Raw genomic sequence first — 24,429 nt, 5'->3', positions numbered from 1 at the left:
AAAAATGGTGAAATCATTTATAGGATATATACGGTGCCCAGAAATAGCATTGTTGGTGGTACAAGATGAAATGAAAAAATCAAATGCCTGAAGTTCAGAAAAGCATTATGTAGTAAACAGAACAAAAACCACCCATGACGGATATGACAAAGAGGCAGAAGTATGTGTGTAAATTCTGCCACTGGTAATTTATGTAACTTCTTCAGAAGTCACATGCTATACGTCAATATCCTCCTTCCCTCTCTCCTTTCCCGTGCGGGGTTACTGCCTCAGGGGCAGTAACCGTTTCCAATGGCCAAGCGGGACAGGAGGTCGCTTCCTCTGTAATTACAAGGAGTCACTAGACCGGTTTGTTCCCGGACTAGTCACAGCGGACACTCCACAGGTAGACATCAGGAGATGGTTGGGCGTGGTTGTCACGAAAATACCGGAAACTCATCTTTCCTTTTCCGGTTGGGGTTCGGTTCCGCAGACCGCGTGCCAACAATGGCAATTTGGGGTGCGGTCTTAGGGAGGCTGAAGGATCAGGTGGAGAAGTGACCTTTAGCGGCCCCCCCGCGCTCCTCAGATCTTGGGAGCTTCATCCCCCAAGCATCGCGCGATTTCCGGACGACATAATCTCTCTCCACCCCCCTCCCCAGTCTCTTCCGCCCCCCCTTTCCCTGCTAGGCTCGGCAGCGGACTTTCGCACAGCAGAACCTGGGGGAGGCGTGGCGACCTTGTTTGCCGAGCTGACGGAAAGAAAAGTGGCCTCCGCCGAAGCCAGAGTTGACTAAAGGTAATGGAGAAGCTTCTTTTACCTTTAGATTCGCTTAAGGGAAGCCCCGGAAAGAAAATGGCCAGTTACGATCTTTTTATTTTGGGGAGGGGGATTGCTGCTGCGTCTGAGTGAATGGGAACTAGAGGGGGAGGGCGGGGACCGTTCTCAGTACCTGGTGGCGCCGTTGCGAGGCCGCTGGTCATGGAGAGCGTGCGTGATCTGTCCGCAGCAAGGCCTACACGCAGTCTTCTCCAGCCACCTCTCATCCCCAGAAGCATCCTTTTACCTGGTGTAGGAGGATGGAATCCAGCGAGCGAAGCTGGAACTCACAACCGAATCACACACACAGTGCTTAAAAGGACTTTCTGTCGTGTACGTAGACCTTATGGCGATTTAGTGATGGGAACTGAGGCAGTCACATCAACCACTGCCCCAGCAAAACTGACCAATTTCCACGCATTTATGATTATAGTACTGCAGGAAGAACCATTTCTACCTTTAAACACATTGGCTTCTGCTCCCCATACAAAAAAGCTGGAAAATATCCCCTCGACCTCCTGAGCCACCATTTCTTGGAACACCTTATCATCCTCTGCTAGATCACTCTACTAGATCATCTTTTTGGAAAATTAAGGGAGATCAAGGCTATGCCCAGCCTTCCTTGACAATACACATTTGATCATATCCTGAGAAAAAGTACTCAAACCTTTCCTGTCTTAATCATTACCAACTCAATGTCTAGCTTGAAATTTCCAGTGTGTGTGTGTGTGTGTTGGTACTGGGATTTAAACTCAGAGCCTGAGCACAGTCCCTTACCTTTATTGCTCAAAGCCAGGGTACTACTTGAGCCACAGCTCGACTATCATCCTTTTTTTTTTTTTTTTTTTTGGTGATAAATTGAACATGAAAGTCTCAAAGACTTTCCTACCCAGACTGGCTTTAAACTGTATTTTCAGATCTCAACCACCTGAGTAGCTAGGATTATACATGTATGCTACTGGCACCCAGCTTCAGTGTCATTTATGTGTATTACAAAGACCTGCATCCCTTGATGATGCAAAGTCATGTGACCTACTTCCCTAGTGATAGGACATTTGCTGAGACATTTTTATTTTTCCCCTATTTCTGACTAATCTCACTGTCTCAGTTTTCCTCTCATTATTAATACAATGGAAATGAGAATATTAAATGGTCCATGAAACAAAGTTTGTCTTTTTTTTTCTGTTAGTCATGGGACTTGAACTCTGGGTCTGGGTGCTGTCCCTCAGCTCCTCAGCTTAAGGCTAGAGCTGTACTACTTGAGCCACAGTACCACTTCCAGTTTTCTGGTGGTTTATTGGAGATAAGAGTCTCACGGACTTTCTTCCTGGGTTGGCTTTGAACCGAGATCCTCAGATCTCACTCAGCCTCCTGAGTAGTTAGGATTACAGGCGTTAACCATCGGCGGCACTGGGCTAAGTTTGTCTTTTTGAGACCTGAAACAGAATAGAAACTGTTTTTGCACTAATGACAAAAGACTGAGATGATCTGTTAATTTGTGTGTGTGTGTGCGCGCGCGAAAGCGAACACATGCCTGCCAGTACTGGGGCTTGAACTCAGGGCATGGGTGCTCTACTTGAGCTTTTTTTCAAGGCTTTTTTTGCTCAAGGGCTGAGAACCATGATCCTCAGACTTCTGAGTAGTTAGGATTACAGGCGTGAACTCCCACTTCCAGTAATGTGTTAAAATTTTGAGACATGCAAAACTAGATATTGTCCAGGAAGCACACAGATTAGGAATTGATTTTTGCCAATTGATTCCTGCTTTCTTTCTCTCTCTTTCTTTCTGTCTTCCTTCCTTCCTTCCTTCCTTCCTTCCTTCCTTCTTTCTTTCTTGTCGGTCATGGGGCTTGAACTCTGGGCTTGGGCGCTGTCCCTGTGCTCTGCCACTTAAGTCACAGCAGCACTTCCGGTTTTCCAGTGGTTTATTGGAGATAAGAGTCTCACGGAGTTTCCTGTCTGGGCTGGCTTTGAACCAAGATCCTCAAATCTCAGCCTCCTGAGTAGCTGGGATTACAGATGTGAACCATGGGTGCCCAGCTCTTTTTTTAAAAATCAGTTATGGAGCCTGAGGGGTTTCTTTGTGGGTTTTTTATTTTGGTCGGTCATGAGGCTTGAACTCAGTACCTGGGTGATGTCCCTGGACTCTTTCACTCAAGACTATTGCTCTATCACTTTGAGCCACAGCCCCACTTCTGGTTTCCTTATAGTTAATAGAGAAAAGAGTGTCATGGACTTTCCTGCCCCAGCTGGCTTTGAACCTGGATCCTCAGATCTTAGTCTCCTGAATAGCTAGGATTACAGATGTGAGCCACCAGCGCCTAGCCCCTGAAATTTTTTGCTTAAGGCTAGCATTATACCACTTGGAGCCACAGCTCCTCTTCTGCTATTTTTGGTGGTTAGGTGGAGATAATAGTCTCATGGAATTTCCTGCCTAGGCTGGCCTTGAACTATGATCCTCAAATCTCAGCCTCCTGAGTAATTAGAATTATAGGTATAGGCTACCAGTACTAGGCTGGATACATGTTTTCTGACCCACCAGTGTTTCCATTGTTAAATAAAAAAAAAACAGAAGGAACTGTTCAATATTTTCTTTTCTGACCTGTGGTTTGTTTCAGTGTTGAGGGAAAACCCCAGAAGAATAGAAATATACCTCATGAAGTAATCTACCATCTTGGGTGTCCTACCACTTGGCTGTTGATTTTAAAGTGGGAGCAAGAGCTTTTCTGTGTATTTTTCTCTGATAGTAAATACCAAATTATGTGTCATATGACTTTCTTCTTGACATGTAGTGTTTTTCTGCTTCCTTTCTCAGTGCACTTACAAGAAGAGCCATTCATTGGTTTTGCACCAAACCTGATGGGGCCTCAGTTGTCTAAGGTGGCACCAAAAGGGTGTTGGTGTCACATACAGAAGTAAAACTGTTCCTAGACCAAATGATGATGAGAGAGCTGAAGACAAATGTATGCTTGAGCCCCCGCAGGGGGGCTGTGTGGGAGACTAAGGAATCTGCGGAAGACAACGCCAGTCAGATTAAGAAATCCTGTCCACAAATAGAGAGTCTTCGTCCTGAGAGCGCTCATCATCATTTCCGAAGCTTTTGTTACCATGAAGCAACTGGACCACTAGAGGCTGTCCACCAGCTTCAGGCATTGTGCTATAAGTGGCTAAGACCAGAAAGCCACTCAAAAGAACAGATCTTAGAACTACTGGTGCTAGAGCAGTTCCTGGCCATTCTGCCCAAGGAGACCCAGAACTGGGTGCAGAAGCATCATCCACAGAACATCAGACAGGCTGTGGATCTGGTGGAGCGCTTGCAGAGAGAGCCTGGTGGAAAACAGAATGGGGTGAGCACAAAAATGTTTCTTGCATGTACAATGAGATAGGATAGATTCAGGTGCCCTGCATCTTGTATATACATTTTTCTAATTTGGGAGGGGAAGGGAAATAAAATGTTGAAATGAGGATATGGGTTGACCCATTGTAACAATGAGATGTACAAGACACTATGTTGAAAATGAACTTTACAGCTTTGGCAGGGGCAGGGCGGGGGATGTGGTAGTTGGGGAGGTAGGGAAGGAAGGAATGGTAGGGGAAAAAGAAAGGAGGGGGATCACAATGCTCGATAGGATGTGTACTCCTTACCTTACTCATGTAACTGTAACCCCTTTGTATAGTATCTTTACAATAAAAAATATATATTAAAAAAGGAATAGGACAAAGATGGACATGTCTGGGTTGTAGATTGTAAGGGAATAAGATGGTTTAAATTGCACTTGTTCCTTTAGGATAGCCAGACAAAATCCAAATCCTAAGGCATTTCACTAAATCTATAGTTTGACCTGTGGCTATGTATACATGCTTCTGGATTTGGAGGCAGTCAAAAGAAGTCACAGTTATTTTGCAGTTTGTCTTAATTTCCCTAGATTCTATATAGAGTTCTTGATGAGAACAGAGTGACTCAGTGTCACAGCTTGTGTGTGTGTGTGTGTGTGTGTGTGTGTGTGTGTGTGTGTGTGTGTGTGTGTGTGTGTGTGTGTGTGTGTGTGTGTTAATGTGTGTATGTGATGTGTGCCAGACCTGGGACTTGAAATCATGGCCTACGTACTGTCCCCGAGCTTTTTGCTCAAGGCTAGTGCTCTATCACTTGAGCCACAGCTCCACTTCTGGGTTTTTAGTGGCCACCTCATGGACTTTCCTGCCAAGGTTGGCTTTGAACTTTGATCCTCAGATCTCAGCCTCCTGAGTTTTCATTCCTTTAATATGACATTCATCTCCAAATCTGGGCTGTATTCAACTGCTGCCCCAAAGCCCAAACAAGTTTCATGCTAATGAGGATGGGGATTATTTCTAGGTAACAGCCCATGAGCTGGAAAAGGAGTCAGTGCTCTTGAGAGGAATAGCAATGGCTCCTGGCTGCAAGTGGAAGACTAAAGAACTCCTAGCCAATGGGTACTGTTCCAGAAAGGGTGTTGAATACATACTAGGTAGTAATAGAACTGTTGGGCTGGCAATATACACAGAGAAACCCATTTTGTATCTAAAAGAGATGAGGAGCAGGGTGCCAGTGGCTCACACCTATAATCCTAGTTACTGTGATCTGAGGATCACAGTTTAAAGCCAGCCTGGGCAGAAAAGTCCATGAGACTCTTACCAGAAAACTGGAAGTGGCACTGTGGTTCAAGTGGTAGAGCACTAGCCTTGAACAAAAAAGCTCAGGGACAGTGCCTAGGCACCAGGTCCTAAGTTCATTCCCTAGGACCAGAACGAAAAAAAGAAAAAAAAAAAGAGATGGGGAGCTTCATAATTCTCTTCTGGGAGCTGTGATAGTAATTAATAGCAGTTGGAATGTCGTAGGAGTTTTTCAGGCACTCACCTATGCTAGCAGTTAGCCTCTTTTCCAGGTACGAGTGTAGTAAGTAGCAATAGCCTGACGTCCAGATACTTCCAAATCATAGAACCCCAGTATTCACCTCATATTTTCTATTCCTTAGACATTTCAGAAGAAAGAGGAAGATAGAAGAAAGGACAGGTGGGGGTCACCACATCCTTTGGATTTATGGGAGGACTTGATATCAGAAATGGGCAGTTAAATGGCAAAGTGTGACAGGGCACTGCTGGCTCACTCCTGTCATCCTGGCTACTCGGGAGGCTGAGATCTGAGGATTGCAGCTCAAAGCCAGTCCAGGCAGGAAAGTCTATGCATCTCTTATCTCCAGTTAATTAGCAAAAGCCAGAAGTAGAGCTGGGGCTCAAGTGGCAGAGTACCAGCCATGAGCAAAAAAGCTAAGGGACAGGAATCAGGCCTTGAGTTCAGGTTCCAGTAGAGAGAGACGGGGGTGGGAGAGAGAAAGAGAGATAGAGAGGGGGGATAGAGAGAGAGGGAAGGAGGGAGAAAGAGAAAGAGAAGGGGGGTCATTGGTGGCTCACACCTGTAATCCAAGCTACTCAGGAGGCTGAGAATGAGGATCGTGATTTGAAGCCAGCCTTGGCAAGAAAGTCCAGGAGACACTTATCTCTAATTAACCCCCCAAAAAGTGAAGATATGGCTCAAGTGGTAGAATGACATCCTTGAGCAAAAAAGCTCAGGGGCAGTATCCAGGCCCTGAGTTCAAGATCTCTCTCTCTTTATTTTCTCTCTCTCTCCCTCTCGCACACATACACAGACAAAAGTGTGTAGAAAATTGTGCACCAAGGAAAAAGATATTCTCCCGTGGTGCCTTCTGTATACCACAGGAGTTGAGTCCTTTATTTGCAAACAGTTCTAATTATTGCCCAGCTCAGTGAACAATTTTATGAAGTTTAAATCTATTCTATAGATTTCCTTTTATTAATCCCCTAGATGTCATGAGATAAATTAATGTGATAAAATAATGAGATAAATTAAGTGATCTGGGGAACTGATTGTGTGTGGTAGCTATTGGGTTCCTATTTCACAGGACAGTGCACACACACTTGTTAAAATGATCCATCTTTTGTTTTTGTTTTTGTTTTTTGTCGGTCGTCGGGCCTAAATTCTGGGCCTGGGTGCTGTCCCTCAGCTCTTCAGCTCAAGGCTAGCGCTCTACCACTTGAGCCACAATGCCACTTCTGGCTTTTTCTGCTTATGTGGTGCTGAGGAATGGAACCCAGGGCCTCAGGCATGCAAGGCAAGCGCTCTACCACTGAGCTACCTTTCCAGCCCAAGGTGATCCAGCTTTAGTGAAAGTATCCTAAAGCTGATATTCATAACCAAAAAAGGAGAGATGGTTTGCTCTTTCTGAGCAGAAAAGGTACAAGACATTAGAAGATGGCAACTGAGTTCATCTTGCCTGAATCCCAGGCAAGCTGTAATTTCACGTTTTTTACACAGACTTTTCTCTACTTTTACCTGTTGCTAGCATCTAGCAGGAGTACTGGGTGTGGTAACTCCAGATGTTCTCTAAGCAGCTAGGCTTGGCCCAATGAAAACTTGCATCTCACTTCCTACCCCACTAAATCTTCTAGTCTAGTAGTTTATTTTTTTTTAACACTCGGCCCACCATGTAATTCAGATATGGTGCTAGGACTGCTTCTGTATTGCCAAGTACTGACCTAAAGCCCATTTTCTTCTTTAGAGTTTGCCGACATTTGAAGATGTGGCTGTGTATTTTACTGAGGATGAATGGCAATTACTAGAACCTTCTCAGAAGAACCTCTACAATGATGTAATGCAGGAAAACTATGAGAATGTCATCTTTCTAGGTAAAGACTTTTTTCCTTCCTTTTATATACAAGCTGAATAATATGTTGAGTCCTTGGTATACGGAAAATGTATCCCTGTGAGAGATACCCTGGGTTGCAGTAGCTGGTTGTTTTCAACTTTATGATGTAGGGAGAAAGAAAGGTATATCTATATCACTTGGGGTATACATACACATCTTCTTTGTGTGTGTGTGTGCTGGTTCTATGGCTTGAACTTAGGACTGGGCACCTTCTGGCTTTTTCACTGCAGGCTGGGGCTCTGCCACTTGAGCCACACAACCATTTCTGGCTTTTTGGTGGGTTAACCGGAGATAAGAAAGAGTCTCACAGACTTTTTTTTTTTTTTTTTGGCCTGGGCTAGACTCAAACCACATTCCTCAGATCTCAGGCTCTGGAACGTCTAGGCTAACTATGATTCTTAATGTCACAACTTCACTCTGCAAACATGCTCTTGTTAACATCTTTCTCCATCTCTGTACAAAGATGTACCCAACTGCTCAAGATAGACACCTCTCGGTTATCCTTTATCCACTCTTTCTGTTATACTCCACAGACTCTCTATTAGCAGCCCTCCTCGCTCTATCCTTAATCCATGTCTCTCTCTCTATTTTTTGCCATGCAGGAGATGGAATCCCAGAGCTTTGCATATATTAGGCAGGCATTCTACTACTGGGCTACATCCCAGTGTCATAGTTGATACTCTCTCACCAGCTTAGTTTAGGCAACTTTCATCTTTAACCAAATCTACCTTCAATTAACACTAAGTTCCTATTTCCCATTTCATTTATATCTGTCTTCCTTAGGTTTAGTTCTTAGCTCATTCTTGCCTGTCCACCCATATCAACAGTAGAATATGAAGAAGACATTGGATCCAAGATCTATCCACTTAAACTTTTGGAATAAAGTAATATAAAAGTCATTCATTCTTTTTGAAAGAGTCTGAAATTAAGATGGCAGTTTTTGAGCTTAAAGTTTTATTGTCAGAATAGTATTGTACTATAAAGTAATCTATTTAGAGCAAGAAAAGTCATAGACCCAAGGTCCCTAAATGTTTGGGGACAACCTTGAAAAGTTTTCTGTAAGGACAAATATACATGAATTGAACCTTTGATAAAACTTTTATAGGAACTTGAACATTTTAGTATTTTGCTCATATTCCTTTCTTTTTATCTGTGCAAATCTTGGGGCTTGAACTTAGGGCCTGGGCCCTATCCCTAAGATTTTTTTTCCCCTCAAAGCTAGCACTCTACCGCTGGAGCCACAGCCCAACTTTTGGCTTTTTTTTGGTGGTTATTTGGAGATTGGAGTCTTAGAGACTTTCCTGCCTGGGCTGGCTTTGAACTGTGATAGATGTCAGCCTCCTCTGAGTAGCTAAGATTACAGGTGTAAGCCACCAGTGCCCAGCACATACTTCTTTTTTTGAGACAAAAATCTTACTATGGAACCCAGGCTACCCTAAAACTTGAGATCCTTCAGTTTGAACCTCTCAAGTGCTGAGATTACAGGCCTGCACAACACACCTTGCTTTTTATTTTTTTAATTTTAATTTTAATTTTTATTTTTTTTGTCGGTTGTGGGCCTGAACTCTGGGCCTGGGCACTGTCCCTCAGCTCTTCAGCTCAAGGTTAGCCCTCTACTACTTGAGCCACAGCGCCACTTCCTGCTTTTTCTGCTTATGTGGTGCTGAAGAATCGAACCCAGGGCCTCATGCATGCAAGGCAAGCGCTCTACCACTGAGCCACCTTCCCAGCCCACACCTTGCTTTTTTAAATTGAACATTTTAAATAGAAATACTTTTGTTAGAGTCACGTGCAGATTTAAAATGTAATTAGTATTGAAAGTGGAGGTAGGGCTCATGTGGTGGAGCCCAAGCCTTCAATGAAAATGTGAAGAGAGAGCACAAGGCCCTGAGTTCAAACCCCAGGACTAGCACAAACAAATGTAATACAAAGAATACCCATGTACACATTACTCATTTTTCTCTAATGATAATTCTTGCAAAAGTATTGCGTCATAACCAGAATATTAATGTTGATCTTCCTCCCTGCTGATCTCCCTCAGATTTCTCTGGTTTTACTTGAATTCATTTGTGTGTATGTATGTGTATGTGTGTGTACTAGTTCTGTACAGTTGTATCAAATGTGTGGATCTGTATGACCATAGTTAAAATATTGAACAGATTAAGAGTCTTTTTTGCTGCCTCTCCTTCCACACCATACTAACCCATGCCAATTATTAATCTGCTTTACATTTCTAAAATTTTGCCACTTGGAAAATGCTATGTGAATGGAATCATAAAATATATGTAGCTTTGGGGTAGAATGATCAGCTGTAAATTCCTTTAAGCTGTTGTTTGTATCAATAGCATATTCCTTTTTAACTGCTGAGCAGTATTCCATACCACTGTTTGTTTGAGCCTTCACTCCTTGAATGACATCTTTGCTATCTCTAATTTTGGACTTTTACAAGTAAGCTGCTATAAACATTCATTTATAGGTTATTGTGAAGAGTTTTCATTTCTCTGGGTCAACTTCTTCAAGGGCTCAATAGATATTTCATTGTACTCTTTTTTTTTTTTTTTTTTTTTTTGCCAGTCCCGGGGCTTGAACTCACTCCTTGAGCCTCTTTGTGCTCAAGACTAGTGCTCTACCATTTGAGCCACAGTGCCACTTCTTGCTTTTTCTGAGTAGTTTATTGGAGGTAAGAGTTTCATGTCCGGACTGGCTTTGAACCACAGTCTTTAGATCTCAGCCTTCTTTTTTTTTTTTTGTCATTCGTGGGGCTTGAACTCTGGGCCTGAGTGCTGTCCCTCAGCTCTTCAGCTCAAGGCGAGCACTCTACCACTTGAGCTACAGCTCCACTTCCTCAGCCTTCTTTATAGCTAGGATTACAGGCATAAGCCACTGGTGCTCTTAAACAGTGGTTCAATTGCAGTTGTATTTATGATAATTGCCCATTTAATTTAGAAGATACTTTTCAAGTACTGGCAGCAATATATTAGTGATTCAGTTTCTCCACATCCTTGCCAGTTACAAATTGGCAATAGTGTCAGTATATTAGGATATTTTTAGCCATTCTGATAGGAATGTAGTAAGGCCTCTTTGTGGTTCGTATTTGCATTTCTTAAAAAGATGATTGGGTGTATAGCTTCTCATGTGTTGATTTGCCATCTCTGTATTCTCTTTAGGGAAATATGTTTCTGGCATATATATATTTTGTTGTTGTTGTTGTTTTGTTTTTGCTTTTTTTTTTTTTGGTCGTGGGGCCTGAACTCTGGGCTTGGGTGCTGTCTCTCAGCTCTTCAGCTCAAGGCTAGCAGTCTACCACTTGAGCCACAGCGCCACTTCCAGCTTTTTCTGCTTATGTGGTGCTGAGGAATCAAACCCAGAGAGTTATTTACATATTCTAAATTTTAATCGTTGGTTGGATGTATGGTTTGTGGTTAGTTCTTCCAAATCTTTTTTTTTTTTTTTTTGGTTGGTCGTGGGGCTTGAACTCTAGGCCTGGACAATGTCCCTGAGCTCTTCATCTCAAGGTTTACACTCTACCACTTGAGCCACAGTGCCACTTCCAGCCTTTTCTGTTTATGTGGTGCTGAGGAATCAAACCCAGGGTCTCATGCATGCAGGACAAGCACTCTACTACTGAGCCACCTTCCCAGCCCCAGTTCTTCCAAATCTTTAGATCATCTTTATCCTCTTCCCATGGGTTTTCCCAAAGGGGGAAAAAAACTTTCAGAACAGGTGTAGGTCACTGGCACTGAGCTTTAGCAGGAATAAAATTTGTTATCTTGATAAAGATCAATGTTTTTCCTGCTACAGACGTTTTGGTGTCAAGTCTACAATTCTGATTGATTTAGCCCTAGAACTCTATGATGTATCTTTTTTTTTGCCAGTCCTGGGGCTTGAACTCAGCACTTGGGTACTGTCCCTGAGTTTCTTTTGCTCAAGACTAGCACTCTACCGCTTGAGCCACAGCACCACTTCTAGCTTTTTCTGTTTATGTGGTACTGAGCAATTGAACCTAGGACTTTATGCATGTTAGGCAAGCACTCTACCATTAAGGCACATTTCCAGCCCTGTGATATCTCTTAAAACGTTTATAATTTTAGGTTTTATTCATTAATTTCTTTATTTTTGTGCTGATACTAGAGGCTGAACTAAGGGCCTAAGCACTGTCCCTTTAGTTTATGTGCTCAATGCTGGTATCCTATCACTTGAGCCACACCTCTACTTTCATCTCTTTGTTGGTTTACTGGAGATGAGTCTCAGATTTGTCTACTAAAGCTGGATTCAAACCTCGTTCCTCAGTTCTCAGCGTCCTATCAAAGATTACAGGCATGAGCCATTGACACTGGCTTATAATTTTATGTTTTGCTTTTAAGTTTGTGAACTATTGCAACTTTTTTAAATATAAGGTATGAGGTTTAGGTGGAGTCTATTTGCTTACTTATTTACTTATTTATTTTTATTGACTTATTTATTGCTTATGAATATCCAATTGCTTCAGCATTACTTTTTTTTCTTGGTGCCAGTTCTTGGGGTTGAACTCAGGGCCTGGGCACCTCCCTTAGCTTTGTCACTCAAGGCCACAGCTCTACTTCTGGTTTTCTGGTGGTTAATTGGAGTCTCACACTTTCCAACCTGGGCTGGTTTTGAACCACGATCCTCAGATCTCAGCTTCCTATGATTAAGGCATGAGCCTGCTCCCAACTCAGCATTATCTGTTGAAAATTCTATCCTCCCTCCATATAATTACTTCTGTGTTTTTTGGCAAAGATAAGATCAGCATGTTGTGTATGTATAACTGTTCTATTCCTTTGAGCCATGAATTGGTTCCTCTAAATACTGAACTCTCTTAATTATGATAGCTGTACACTAACCTATAATACCTTTTGGGCAAAGTGGTTTTGCTGTCAATATTCCACTTTCTTTGTTATGCTAGCTGTATACTATGCTTTAATAAATGTTGAACAGAATGATTTTTCTTAATTTATTCCTATTTGTCAAGATTCTTTTAACTAATATAGTTCCTGTGCTTTCCTTTAATGTAAACTTAGCTATTTCTACAATCAACTTTGTTGAGATTTTGCCAGGAGTTACATTAAGTCTACACATCAGTTTGAGGATTGACATCTTTATTATGTTGTGTGTTCCAATTCATGAACACATAATGCCTCTGTTTATTTAGGTCCTTTTTGATTTCTTTAACCGACTTTTTGTAATTTTCATAGTATGCATATTCTACATGCTTAGTTAAGTATATTTCCTAACCTTTTAATTTTCATTTTTTAATATAAAACTATCAGGAATTTTGTATTTTGATACTGTATTTTATGACTGTACTGAACTCACTAGTTCTATTTTTTTTTTTTAATTTTTTGGTGCTGGTCCTGGGACTTGAACTCAGGGTTTGGGGTTCTGTCTTTGAGATTTTTTTTGCTGAAGGTTAGCACTCTACCACTTGAGCTGTAGCTCCACTTCCGACTTTTTGGGGGGCTATTTTTACTAGAGATAAGAGTTTCATAAACTTTTATGTCTGGGCTGGCTTTGAACCACAGTCTTCAGATCTCAGCTTCCTGAGGTACCAGGTGTGAGCCACTGGTACCTGGCATAATTGGACATTTTAGTAGATATCTTGGGATTTTTCTACATAGGCAATTATATCTTCTATAAATTCCTTTTTCTTTTTTTTTTCTTTTTATTCTTTTTCTTTTTTTTTTTTGCCAGTCATGGGGCCTGAACTCTGGGCCTGGGCGCTGTCCCTCAGCTCTTCAGCTCAAGGCTAGCGCTCTACCACTGGAGCCACAGCGCCACTTCTGGCTTTTCTTTTTTCTGTTTATGTGGTGCTGAGGAATCAAACCCAGGGCCTCATGCTTGCAAGGCATGCACTCTACCGCTGAGCTACCTTCCCAGCCCCTCCTTTTTATTTTTCTTGTCTTATTACATTTGTTCCAACTTCTAGTACTGTGTTAAATTAGATTGTTGAGAGAAGGCATTTTTGCCACAATCCCAATTTTAGTGTAAAAACATTCAATCTTCACTATTATAACATTAGAACTGGGTGTTTTGTTGATACTCTTTTTTTGTTTTTTTGGTAGTATTTGGGTTTGAATTTAGGCCTTGCACTAGCTAGACAGGCACTCTGCTTCTTTTTTTTTTTTTTTTTTTGGTCAGTTGTGGAGCTTGAACTCTGGGCGTGGACACTATCCCTCAGCTCTTCAGCTCAAGGTGAGCTCTCTACCATTTGAGCTACAGCTCCACTTCCTGTTTTCTGAGTGGTTTATTGGAGATAAGAGTCTCATGGAGTTTCCTGCCTGGGCTGGCTTTGAACTGTGATCCTCAGATTTCAGCCTCCTGAGTAGCTAGGATTACAGGCATGAGCTACCGATGCCTGGATGAGGCATTCTGCTTCTGACCTATTCCTCTAGCCTGGTTTTCTTTTGTTTGTTTTTTTGGTTTTGTTTTTGCAGATTAGTTTTTTAGTTTTTCTTTATTGCTTATTGAGGAATCAAGAAGAATATCTGTGAGGAAAAAAAGGTGAGGAGAGAGAGGGTAGAGAGGAGAAATGATTGCAGGTTATTTTAAAGATAAAGTCTCATCTGTCCAGGCATACTCCAGGACCTTAATAAACCTATTTTAGGCCTGTAGTTGATAGGTTGATAATTGTGCACTACTACATACAGCTTCTTCCGTTGATATGTACTCTCCTAGACTTTTCTGCCCAACTAGCCTTAAATCTCAGTCTTCCCATTCTCAGACTCCTACATATTGTTAATATTTTAAATTAAGTTGATATGATTTTGATTTTTTTTTCTGATCCTGGGGCTTGAACTTGGGCCCTGGGCACTGTCCCTGAGTCTCTTTTGCTCAAGGCTAGCACTCTACAATTTGAACCAATGTGCCAATTCTAGATTTTCCTGTGATTAATTGGAGATGAGAGTCTCACAGACTTTCTTGCCTGGGCAAGCTTTGAACTGTGATCCTCAGATCTCAGCATCCCGAGTAGCTAGGATTTCAGGTGTGAGCTCTTACACATGACATAATTTCTCATTTTTACGAATGCTTTCATCATGAGTATATGTGAGATTTTGTCAAATACTTTTTTGTGCTATTTGATAAAACAATATCAAATAAGAATTTTTTTTTGCCTCATTACTCATTTAGCTTGCTTGTTCAGCTGGTGCTCTACCTATTGAGTGACACCTCAAGTTTGGACTTTTGCTGTTTATTTTGGATATGGAGTCTCTGCCCAAGCTGGCTTCAAGTTATCATCCTCCAGCTCTCGGTTCTTCTGAGTAGCTAGGATTACAGGTGTGAGCACTGGCATCTGGCAAGTTTTGTGTTTGCCTTTGTTTTGTTTCTTGTTTTCTTTTGAGGGAGATTGTTTATTCATTTGTTTGTGGCACTCTCATTATGTAGTCTAGACTACTCCACCTTGCTGATTTTTCTACTTTAGTTTGTTGAAATGCTCAGTTATGTTGATTGATTTTCAGACGTTAAATTGTCCTTGAATATCTACAATGAATCCCACTTTGTTATGATTTATACTTCTGATTCATTGTTCCATTCAACTGTTTGTTGATAAGTTTTGAATTTGAGTTCATGGGAGATGAACTGTATTTTTTTTAATGCTGTAATTGTTTGGCTTTGATATCAGCATAATATTCGTCTTACAAATTGATGGGTGCTATTTCCTGCTGTTCTCTTTTCTGAAAGAGATTTCATGAAACCATTAATTTTTTTAAATATTTACTAGAATACCAAATGATACCATCTGTATCTGGACATAGTTTTGGGTATGGAAGAACCTTGAAAAATTATGAATTCAGTTTCTTTAATGGTTATATTCAGGTTGACTATTTCATATTGCTTAAATTCTGGTAGCTTGATTTTTAATGCATTGTTCCATTTTACTGACTTTAAATTCATGACAAAGTTCATACATTTCCTTACCATTATTTTAATTGAAGGATAACATTTTGTAATATGCCTTACTTATTTGTTTCTTTGGGACAGGGTCTTACCATGTAACTGAGGATGGCCTAAAATTTGTGAAATAACCTAGGCTGGCCTTGAACTTGTCATCTTTTTGCCTAAGATTCTCAAATGTCAAGATTATAGGTATGAGCCGGGCACTGGTGGCTCACGCCTGTAATCCTAGCTACTCAGGAGGCTGAGATCTGAGGATCGCAGTTCAAAGCCAGCCCGGGCAGGAAAGACCGTGAGACTCCTATCTCCAATAAACCACCAGAAAACTGGAAGTGGCACTGTAGCTCAAGTGGTAGAGCGCTCTCCTTGAGCTGAAGAGCTGAGGGACAGCACCCAGGCCCAGAGTTCAAGCCCCACGACCAACAAAAAAAAAAAAAAAAGATTATGGGTATGAACCACCATGCTCAGCCAGCCCTATATTATTCTTTTTTTTTTGTAGCAGTACTGGGGCTTGAACTCAGGGCCTGGGTGCTGTCCCTGAGTTTCTTTGCTCAAGGCCATCATTCTACCACTTTAACCACAGCTCTACTTCTGGATGTTTTGGTGGTTAATTGGAGATAAGAGTTTCACAGACTTTCCTGCCCAGGATGGCTTTAAACCATGATCCTCAGATCTCAGCCTCCTAATTAGCTAGGATTCTAGCATGAGCCACCTATGTTCAGCTTTTTAGTCATTTTTTTGTATGTGCTCTCATTTGAACTCTGGGCCTTGTTCTTTTTTGGCTGGTGCTCAGTCATTTGAACCATGTTCCCAGCCTGGCTTTTTGCTGGTTATTTGGAGGTGGAGTCTATGTTGCTCAGGCTTTATTTCAAATTGTAATCTCTGGGCCTTGTTCTTTTTTGGCTGGTGCTCAGCCATTTAAACCATGTCCCCACCCTGGCTTTTTGCTTATTATTTTGGAGGTGGAGTCTTAGACTGTGTTGCTCAGGCTTTATTTCAAACTGTAATCTTTCTCAGCTTCCTGAATAGCTAGGATTAGGGGTGTGAACCAGTGCTCAAGCTGTTTTTTTTTTTATTTATTATTTTTAAATTTTTTGGGGGGTCTGGTCATGGGGCCTGAACTCTGGGCCTGGGTGCTGTCCCTCAGCTCTTCAGCTCAAAGCTAGCGCTCTACCACTTGAGCCACAGCGCCACTTCTGGCTTTTTTTCTTTTTGCTTATGTGGTGCTGAAGAATCGAACCCAGGGTCTCATGCATGCAGTGCAAACGCTCTACCACTGAGCCACCTTCCCAGCCCCTTTATTTTTGATATTAATGATTTGTATTAGCCTTTTATATATGATTTCTGTTCTCATCTATATTCTTTTCAACTTGCTTTGGATTTTTTTTGTGTGTGTGTTTCATTCCTGTGATTTGAACTCGGGGTCTGGGTACTGTCCCTGAGCTTCTTTTTAATCAAGGCTAGCATTCTACTACTTGAACCACAGCTCTACTTCCAGCTTTCTTTCGGAGGTAAAGAGTCTCACAGAATTTCCTGCCCAGGCTGGCTTTCAACTGCAATCCTTAGATCTTAGCTTCCTGAGTATCTAAGATTATAGACACGAACTCACTAGTGCCCAGCTTTTTTTCTTTCACTTTCTTTTCTCCCCTTCCCCTTTTATTTCTCAGTTGTGGGGCTTGAACTAAGTGCCTGGGCGCTGTCCCTTCCATTTTGAGCCACAGTGCTACTTCTGGTTTCCTGGTAGTTAATTGAAGATAAGAGGCTCATGGAATTTCCTGCCCACACTGGCTTCAAACCATGATCCTCAGATCTTGGCCTCCTGAGTAGCTAGGATTACAGATGAGAACTGTACAGCTTCTTCTTCTTCTTTTTTTTTATTCCTGTGTCTCAAACTCATGATGTTGGCACTGTCCCTGAGTTGTTTGTTTTGTTGTTGTTTTTTTCACGAGATTGAGCTCTACTACATGAGCCACAGCTCCACTTCTGGTTTTGTTTTGCTTGTTAATTGGAGATAGGAGTCTCGTGGACTTTCCTTTCTGGTCTGCCTTGGAACTGCAATCCTTAGAACTTAGTCTCCAGAGTAGCCTCACATCTATTGCAGATGTGAGCTACCAGTGCCCAGCACATTCCGTGTGTGTGTGTGTGTGTGTGTGTGTGTGTGTGTGTGTGTGTGTGTGTGTGTGTGTGTGTGTGTGTGTGTGTGTGTGTGTGTGTGTGTTGTATTGTGCTAGTCCTGAGGCTTGAAATTAGAGCCTACATGGTGTCCCTGAGATTTTTTGCTCAAGGTTGGTACTCTACCACTTGAGCCACAGCTCTGTTTTTGGCTTATTGAGTGGTATGTTGGAGATAAAAATGTCATAGATGTTCCTCCTCGGGAAGGCTTTGAACCATGATCCTCAGAACTCACACTCCTGAGTAGCTAGGATTTTGATACATCCTAGTTTCATTTTTGCTTGCCTGTAAGTATGTGCATATTTCTTTTGAATCCTTTCATTTAAACAGTAAATTATTTACAAGTGCTTTCTTTCATTTTTACATTACTTTTTACATGTTCATGTTTCTGTTTCCAATTTCTAGTTTGATTACATTTTTGTCACTCAGGTTGTGATTTGTTTGGTTCTCAGTCGAATTATTTCATTAGCCATCTCCTGATGATTTTATTATGTTAGAAAAGTCTAGGCCATAATTAAATATTGTATTTTATTGTGCAGACACCTGTTTTGAGTTTGTCATCCAGGCTCTTTATTGATTTTGTGATGGATGCTTTTAGTCACAATTGAATTTTCAGAGCTTTTAGATTGTTACTTTGGTCTCCTTGGTTTCTCTGATACTATTGGGGCTGCTATTAGTTGGAATTGGTGCTGTATGAGGATATGGAAGACATTTCGTTAGGCCAGGGTGTCTTTCTTCCAGCAGATGTCTCAGATTCCAGATGTCTCCGATTCGTGAGGATGAAGAGGCTCCTAAGCTGGACCACTTGCTAGTTTTGTGACTTCACTTTGGTGTCTCCTGTTAAAAGCAAGAATCTCATGTCTGTTCATTTCCCTTGGTGTGATTGGCTCTCCCTTGCCTTCTGCTTTTACACTTCGCTATTGATCTCTCAACTTTCTTTGGGAAGAGTCTCCAGCCCATTATGGAAGACAAGTACCTTCCTGGCTGCTTAATGCTGACAGATCCTAAGCGTGTTCCCTTTGCCAGTTGTATCATGTCAGACTGGTTTTTCCATTCACTCTAGGAAAGGAATATGTTTACCTTCTGTTGATTAATTGAGGGCTGGAAAAATCCTTGATCTGACACTTTTTTTTTCTGCTGGGTGTTGAGATATAAGGCACCTTGCTATATTATTCTAACATTTTCCAAACCAGCTGTGTGTGTGTGTGTGTGTGTGTGTGTGTGTGTGTGTGTGTGTGTGTGTGTGTGTGTGTGTGTGTGTGTGTGTGTGTGTGTGTGTGTGTGTGTGTGTGTGTGGTGTGTGTGCGCGCGCGCGCGCGCCTATCATATGCCTTGCCGGGACACTGCCCCTGAGCTTTTGTACTCAAGGCTAGTGCTCTACCAATTGAGCCACACAGCTCCACTTCTAGCTTTTTGCTTGTTAATTGGAGATAAGAGTCTCATGGACTTTTTTCCCTGGGCTGGCTTTGAACTGAAACCCTCAGACCTCAGCACCCTTAGTAGCTCTGATCACAGGCATGAGCCACTGGCACTCAGCTATCTTAGCATTTTTTACAATTCTGTTTTGGTTGATTTTTTCATTACGTAACAGTCTTGCTGTTGTGTCTAGCAGCAAGATCAGGGAGAATCTGTACCATTCTTTCTGAATGGACTAGGCATCAATTGTTGCTATTTTATTTTTATTTTTTAGCACCACCGTTGCCTTTTTTATGGTACTGAGTATCAAACCTGGATAGGCGAGCACTTTTCCACTGAGCTACACCTCAGCCCCAACCACCATTGCCTTTTCTCTCCATACTTGTAGTTTTCTTACTCTGGGAAGCAGATGGTTGATTCTTCTGTTTATTCTAACAGGGTTAAAGCTCAAAAAAAACACTGGAAATGATCAGCCTAAATCTGTTACTGCATCAGAAATACAAGCACCAAAGAAGACAAGAGCGAAAGTTGCCCAGAAAACAGCAGGCAAGGAAAAGCATGATGACACACACATTGTACAGACACAGGGTCAAGATTTTACAAGGAAGAAAAGAAAGAGAGTTTCAACTTGTGAACAAGAGGTTGCAAAACGTCACAAGAGAAGCCATACAGGAGAGAAGCCTTTTAAGTGTCAGGAATGTGGGAATAGCTTCAGAGTTAGTTCTGACCTTATTAAACATCAGAGAGTTCACACGGAAGAAAGGCCCTATAAGTGTCAATTGTGCGATAGGCGCTTTAGATGGAGTTCAGATCTTAATAAACACTTCCTGGCACATCAAGGAATAAAACCCTATAGATGCTCATGGTGTGGGAAAAGCTTCAGTCATAACACCAATCTACACACACATCAAAGGATTCACACTGGAGAGAAACCTTTTAAGTGTCACGAATGTGGGAAAAGATTCATTCAGAATTCCCACCTTGTTAAACACCAGAGAACCCACACAGGTGAGCAGCCTTATACTTGTAGTATGTGCAGGAGAAACTTTAGCAGGCGATCAAGCCTCCTTAGACACCAGAAACTCCACAGGAATAGGGAAGCACAGCCTGAGTCCCTAGTCTGAGGAAAGTCACAATATGAAGTAACAGAAGTGTAGCAAAATTATGTGGTGCACAAAAATCAGAATCTGTTACTGCCAGAAAATTTGGAAGAGGTATATTTTGTATATCACAAAAAGCAATCTACACCACCTCACTTATTCATAAATATTGTATCTTCAGTGCCTGACAGAAGACTGACACATATTGGGGTACTTTACAAATCAGAGGATGAAGATATGAGTATCAGATATATCTGTAGCTATTTCTACGTTTTTGTCTGGTTACTCAGAACTTCCTCATTCCCAGTGACATAAATTCTTCAAGTATCAGGTACTCAGAAAATGTAAGCTGGCTACGGGTCCTGCTTTTATTTTTCATTCTCAAGAGATATAATAAATAGTATTTTACACACCCCTATTCCTTCCCCCCTCCACATACACACTTCAGAGAGAAATCAGAATCCCTAAGCTTGTGAAGTTTTTGAGGGCTCTGATTTGATTTCATGGAAAACCAAGCCACAGAGCTCAGGGAACTTTACTCTGAAACAAATAAGATAATTCAATATTTCCCCTGGGAGAAGTATACCTATTTAGTTGTCTTTTTTTGAGTACCTAGTACTTCATTGTCTTTTATAAAGAAATTCCAAGCAGCAATGGAAGGCCTGGCCTGAAAATCAGCATAGGCCTAAGAACCTTGGAAGCACTTAACCTTTACTCTGTTGATTCTTTCAATACAGACATAGAATGCAATGAAGGAGACAATTTGAGCCCTTATCCAGGTATCTGTCTCTATGTAAAAAAGCATAAAGCAGTGGTGAAATAGCCTTTTAGGCTTTAATTAAATGCACTAATGGCTCTCAAAACCTTCTTAAAGGAAGGTCTTTGTTTTTTAAAAATTTTTGTGCTGGTACTGGGGCTTGTACTCAGGGCCTGGGCACTGTCCCTTAGCTGTTTTGCTCAGGACTAGTGCTCTACTACTTGAGCCACACCTCCATTTCTGGCTTTTTGCTGGTTAATTGGAGATAAGAGTCTCATAGACATTTTATTTTATTTTTTTTGCCTGAGCTGGTTTTGAACCATAATCCTCTAAGGTTACAGGTGTGAGCCTCTGACGCTTGGCGGGAGGTCCATTTTTATGGCTGGTCACCCTTAACTTTATATACCTGAATGTTCTACAGGAAGGCCTGTGCATTTACTTGCAATAGCAAGGAGAGCCCTGTATGACCTCTGATTCTTGGTGCATAGCTGATACTAGAGGAAAACATTCCAAAGTGTCCAAGCAAAGTAGGGCTTACAGCTTAGTTCGATGGTTCCAGTCAGAACTGGGTTAAATATGAACTGTTTCTGATGTACTTTAATTCTTTGCTTCATTTGGCCCAAGTGGTTATCTCTTATGATAATGTGATTATCATAAGAAGTTGGAGGATAAGGTTTGTATCTATGTCAGAGTCTGCTTTATGATGTTGGCCAAGACTTCTCTATATTTATTTAGTATTTCATAAAATTTTACTGTTTCCTAAAAATTACATGTTTCATATTACATTTAAATATTGAATAAAACTTCTTTAATACTAAACTGCCCAGACATAACCTATGTTCATTTTTGTGGAATGGAGGTTGTCATGTAATTTTTTTTTCCCATCAAGAGACTTTTCTGAACCTGTAGTGAGATTTGTAAATTGGGAATAATAGTTCCTACCTCAAAGCTGCTGTGAGGATTCAGTGAGATACACATCTAAGCATGTCGAACACAGTGACTGCTGTTTATGGTATTCCATGAACCCTGGAAGCATTCTTTGTTCCTCATTCACCTAGTTCTTTCACAAATAAACTTTGAATGTTTGCCTAGCTTAAGTATCCTTAGTTCATGTGTTTTCATCCCTTCCACATGGTTTTTAGGCCTGCTAATTTTGTCAGAGGAATGGCCTTCTGGCAGGAGGTTTTTGTTTAGAGATGATCCTGTCTGGTGACCGTTCAATGATAAGAAAATGTCCCTTTTCAGCATGATATATCGCTCATTACTGACAGAAGTGAAATGTACTAGAAACCCTCAACTTGAGGTACCCGAATGGAAGGGAGGTGATGGCAAAGGTGGAATTTTGTGAACAATATTTAGGCTATTAGAGAACATCCAGAGAACTTGAAAGAGGAATGAGGTGACTTCATAGAATACCCACAAAAATTGCTGAGCCAAGAGGAAGAAGTGACTTGAGAGGAAAGATTCCCAGTACATTTCCAAAAGCTTGAGATACTGGCCATCACACCCATACTAACCCCTACCTGAACTATCTGAGATAGTATATTTGGAATAAAAAAGAGGAAAGTGGCTGGGTGTTCTGGTAGTTCACATCTGTAATTCTAGCTACTTAGGAGACTGAGATCTGAGGATTGTGGTTTGAAGCCAGCCCAGGCAGGAAAGTTTGTGAGACTTTATCTTCAGTTGACCATCAAAAAAAACCTGGAAGTGGAGCTATGGTTCAAAAGGTAAAGCTCCAGCTTTGAGCACAAAAGGTCAGAGATAGTTCCTATACTGAGTTCATGCCCCTGTCCTTCCCTTTCATTCCTCTGACAATTTTCCAGAACCCTACTCCGAATACAGTCCTCACCTTTTCTGAAAAGGAAGGGAAGACATATCCATGGAGACATGGATATTAAAGAATGAAATGGCAGAATGGAATCAAGGGAAAAAAGTCATTCCACTTTACATCTGCCTACTCTGTCCCCAGCACATGCCTAAGAGATATAAACTCCCTGACCTTTCTGAGGGTACACAGGAAGACAGCATACAAAGACTCAGGGACTCAAGAAATGGATCAATTACTCATGCGTGAGAAAGGATATTGAAATCAGTATTTTAAATCCCAAACCTTGTAGGTGGAGACCATGCTGAGGAGACAAAAGCTGACCTGAACCAATTGGGAGCGTGATAGATTTATATTCTAGTCTCTATGCTCCTACAAAAGATGGACTGAGACGAGAAGACAGTCTAGAATAATAGACGCTGAGTCCTTTTTCAATTCAGTGTGCTTTTTTTTTGTTTCTTGCCAGTCCTGAGGCTTGAACTCTGGGTCAGGAGCTTCTTTGGCTCAAGGTCAGTGATCTACCACTTGAGCCACAGCACCACTTCTGGCTTTTTCTGAGTAACTTATTGGAAGGGAAGGAGCTATGGGTGAGAAACAGGACTATGTCACTGTCAAGTCTGTGCTGTCCAGGGAAAGGACTGTAAAATGGAGGTGTGGTCAGCTTTTAGAAACCTCTGCCCTATGTCTGGCATCTCCTCATGTAGTAGAGGAAGAACTAGGCAATGCCAAGAAAGATCAGTTGTTTTCCATCCTCAGAAGCTGAGTTTTTTGCTGTGAGCCTTGGGGAAGCAAGGAAGCTTTCTCTAACCATAGACCCACAATAGGCAGTCCATAGGAAGTCTGAGTTCAGTAGCATCAGCTCGCATGCCTGAGGGCATTGTCTGCTCAGTTAAGACCCAGATATTTGTCCAGCCCAAGTCCTCCCAAAGACTCCCTAAATTTCCATAAAGGGAATGATTCTGGCTTTTTTTTCACCTTGTGGCCCATTTTCTGTGACTGAAAATGGTGGCAATCATTCACCATGTTAGAGGCTGGTGCAGGTAAAATCTCTTGGCTGTCTTTTAGAAGGCCAGGAACCCCTTCTCAGGATATTCTTTCTTTAGAGGTTCTTCTCCTGAATTCTTTAAGAAATAGCTGATCTAACTAGGTCCTAGTGGCTCATATCTGTAATCTTAGCCACTTAGGTGACAGATCATGGTTTAAAGCTAGACAGGAAAGAAGAATCCTTGGGACTTTGTTTTGCCAGTCCTGGGGCTTGAACTCAGGGCCTGGGCTCTGACCCTGATCCTCTCTGTGCACAAAGCTGGTGCTCTATCACTTGAGTCACAGCGCCATTTCCAAATTTTTCTGATTAGTTTATTGGAGATAAGAATCTTATGGACTTTCTCCCCTGGCTGGTTTTGAACCATGACCCTCAGATCTCAGCCTCCTGAGTAGCTAGTATTACAGGCATGAGCCACCAGTGCCTGGCCAAGACTCTTAATTCTAATGAACCGCCCCCCCCTAAAATAAAAACCAAATTGTGGCTCAAGTAGTGGAGGGAAAAAGCTAAGGAACAGTGCTCAAGCTCTGAGTTGAAGCCCCAATATTGTCACACACAAAAATAGTTGAATGTCCAGAAAATTGGTGTCAAAAATATGTACGAAGGGAAGAGAGAGCATGAAAATATAAATGCTCAGTATGACCAGCAATTGACTTGTTCCATGT

The 24,429-nt window shown here is 41.7% G+C and overlaps 1 protein-coding gene across 2 annotated transcripts in view; it reads left to right on the top strand.

Moving 5' to 3' along the window:
- The first annotated feature begins 453 nt into the window (after nucleotides 1-453).
- Nucleotides 454-24,429, top strand: part of Znf75d (zinc finger protein 75D) — a 49,610-nt gene continuing 25,634 nt past the window's right edge. The window contains exons 1-4 of one of the 2 annotated variants that reach the window (XM_070039676.1): nucleotides 454-778; nucleotides 3,614-4,145; nucleotides 7,395-7,521; nucleotides 19,479-21,980. In XM_070039676.1, the coding sequence (XP_069895777.1) occupies nucleotides 3,735-4,145; nucleotides 7,395-7,521; nucleotides 19,479-20,164 (1,224 nt within the window). In that variant the 5' untranslated portion in view covers nucleotides 454-778; nucleotides 3,614-3,734 and the 3' untranslated portion in view covers nucleotides 20,165-21,980. Of the gene's footprint in view, nucleotides 779-3,613; nucleotides 4,146-7,394; nucleotides 7,522-19,478; nucleotides 21,981-24,429 lie in introns of those variants that run through there. The other variant, XM_070039674.1, reaches the window with a different exon arrangement.

This window comes from Dipodomys merriami, unplaced genomic scaffold (assembly GCF_024711535.1).
Source record: "Dipodomys merriami isolate MVZ:Mamm:240054 unplaced genomic scaffold, mDipMer1.0.p SCAF_3, whole genome shotgun sequence".
Taxonomy (NCBI): Eukaryota; Metazoa; Chordata; class Mammalia; order Rodentia; family Heteromyidae; genus Dipodomys; species Dipodomys merriami.
This window is presented reverse-complemented; position numbering and strand designations above follow the sequence as displayed.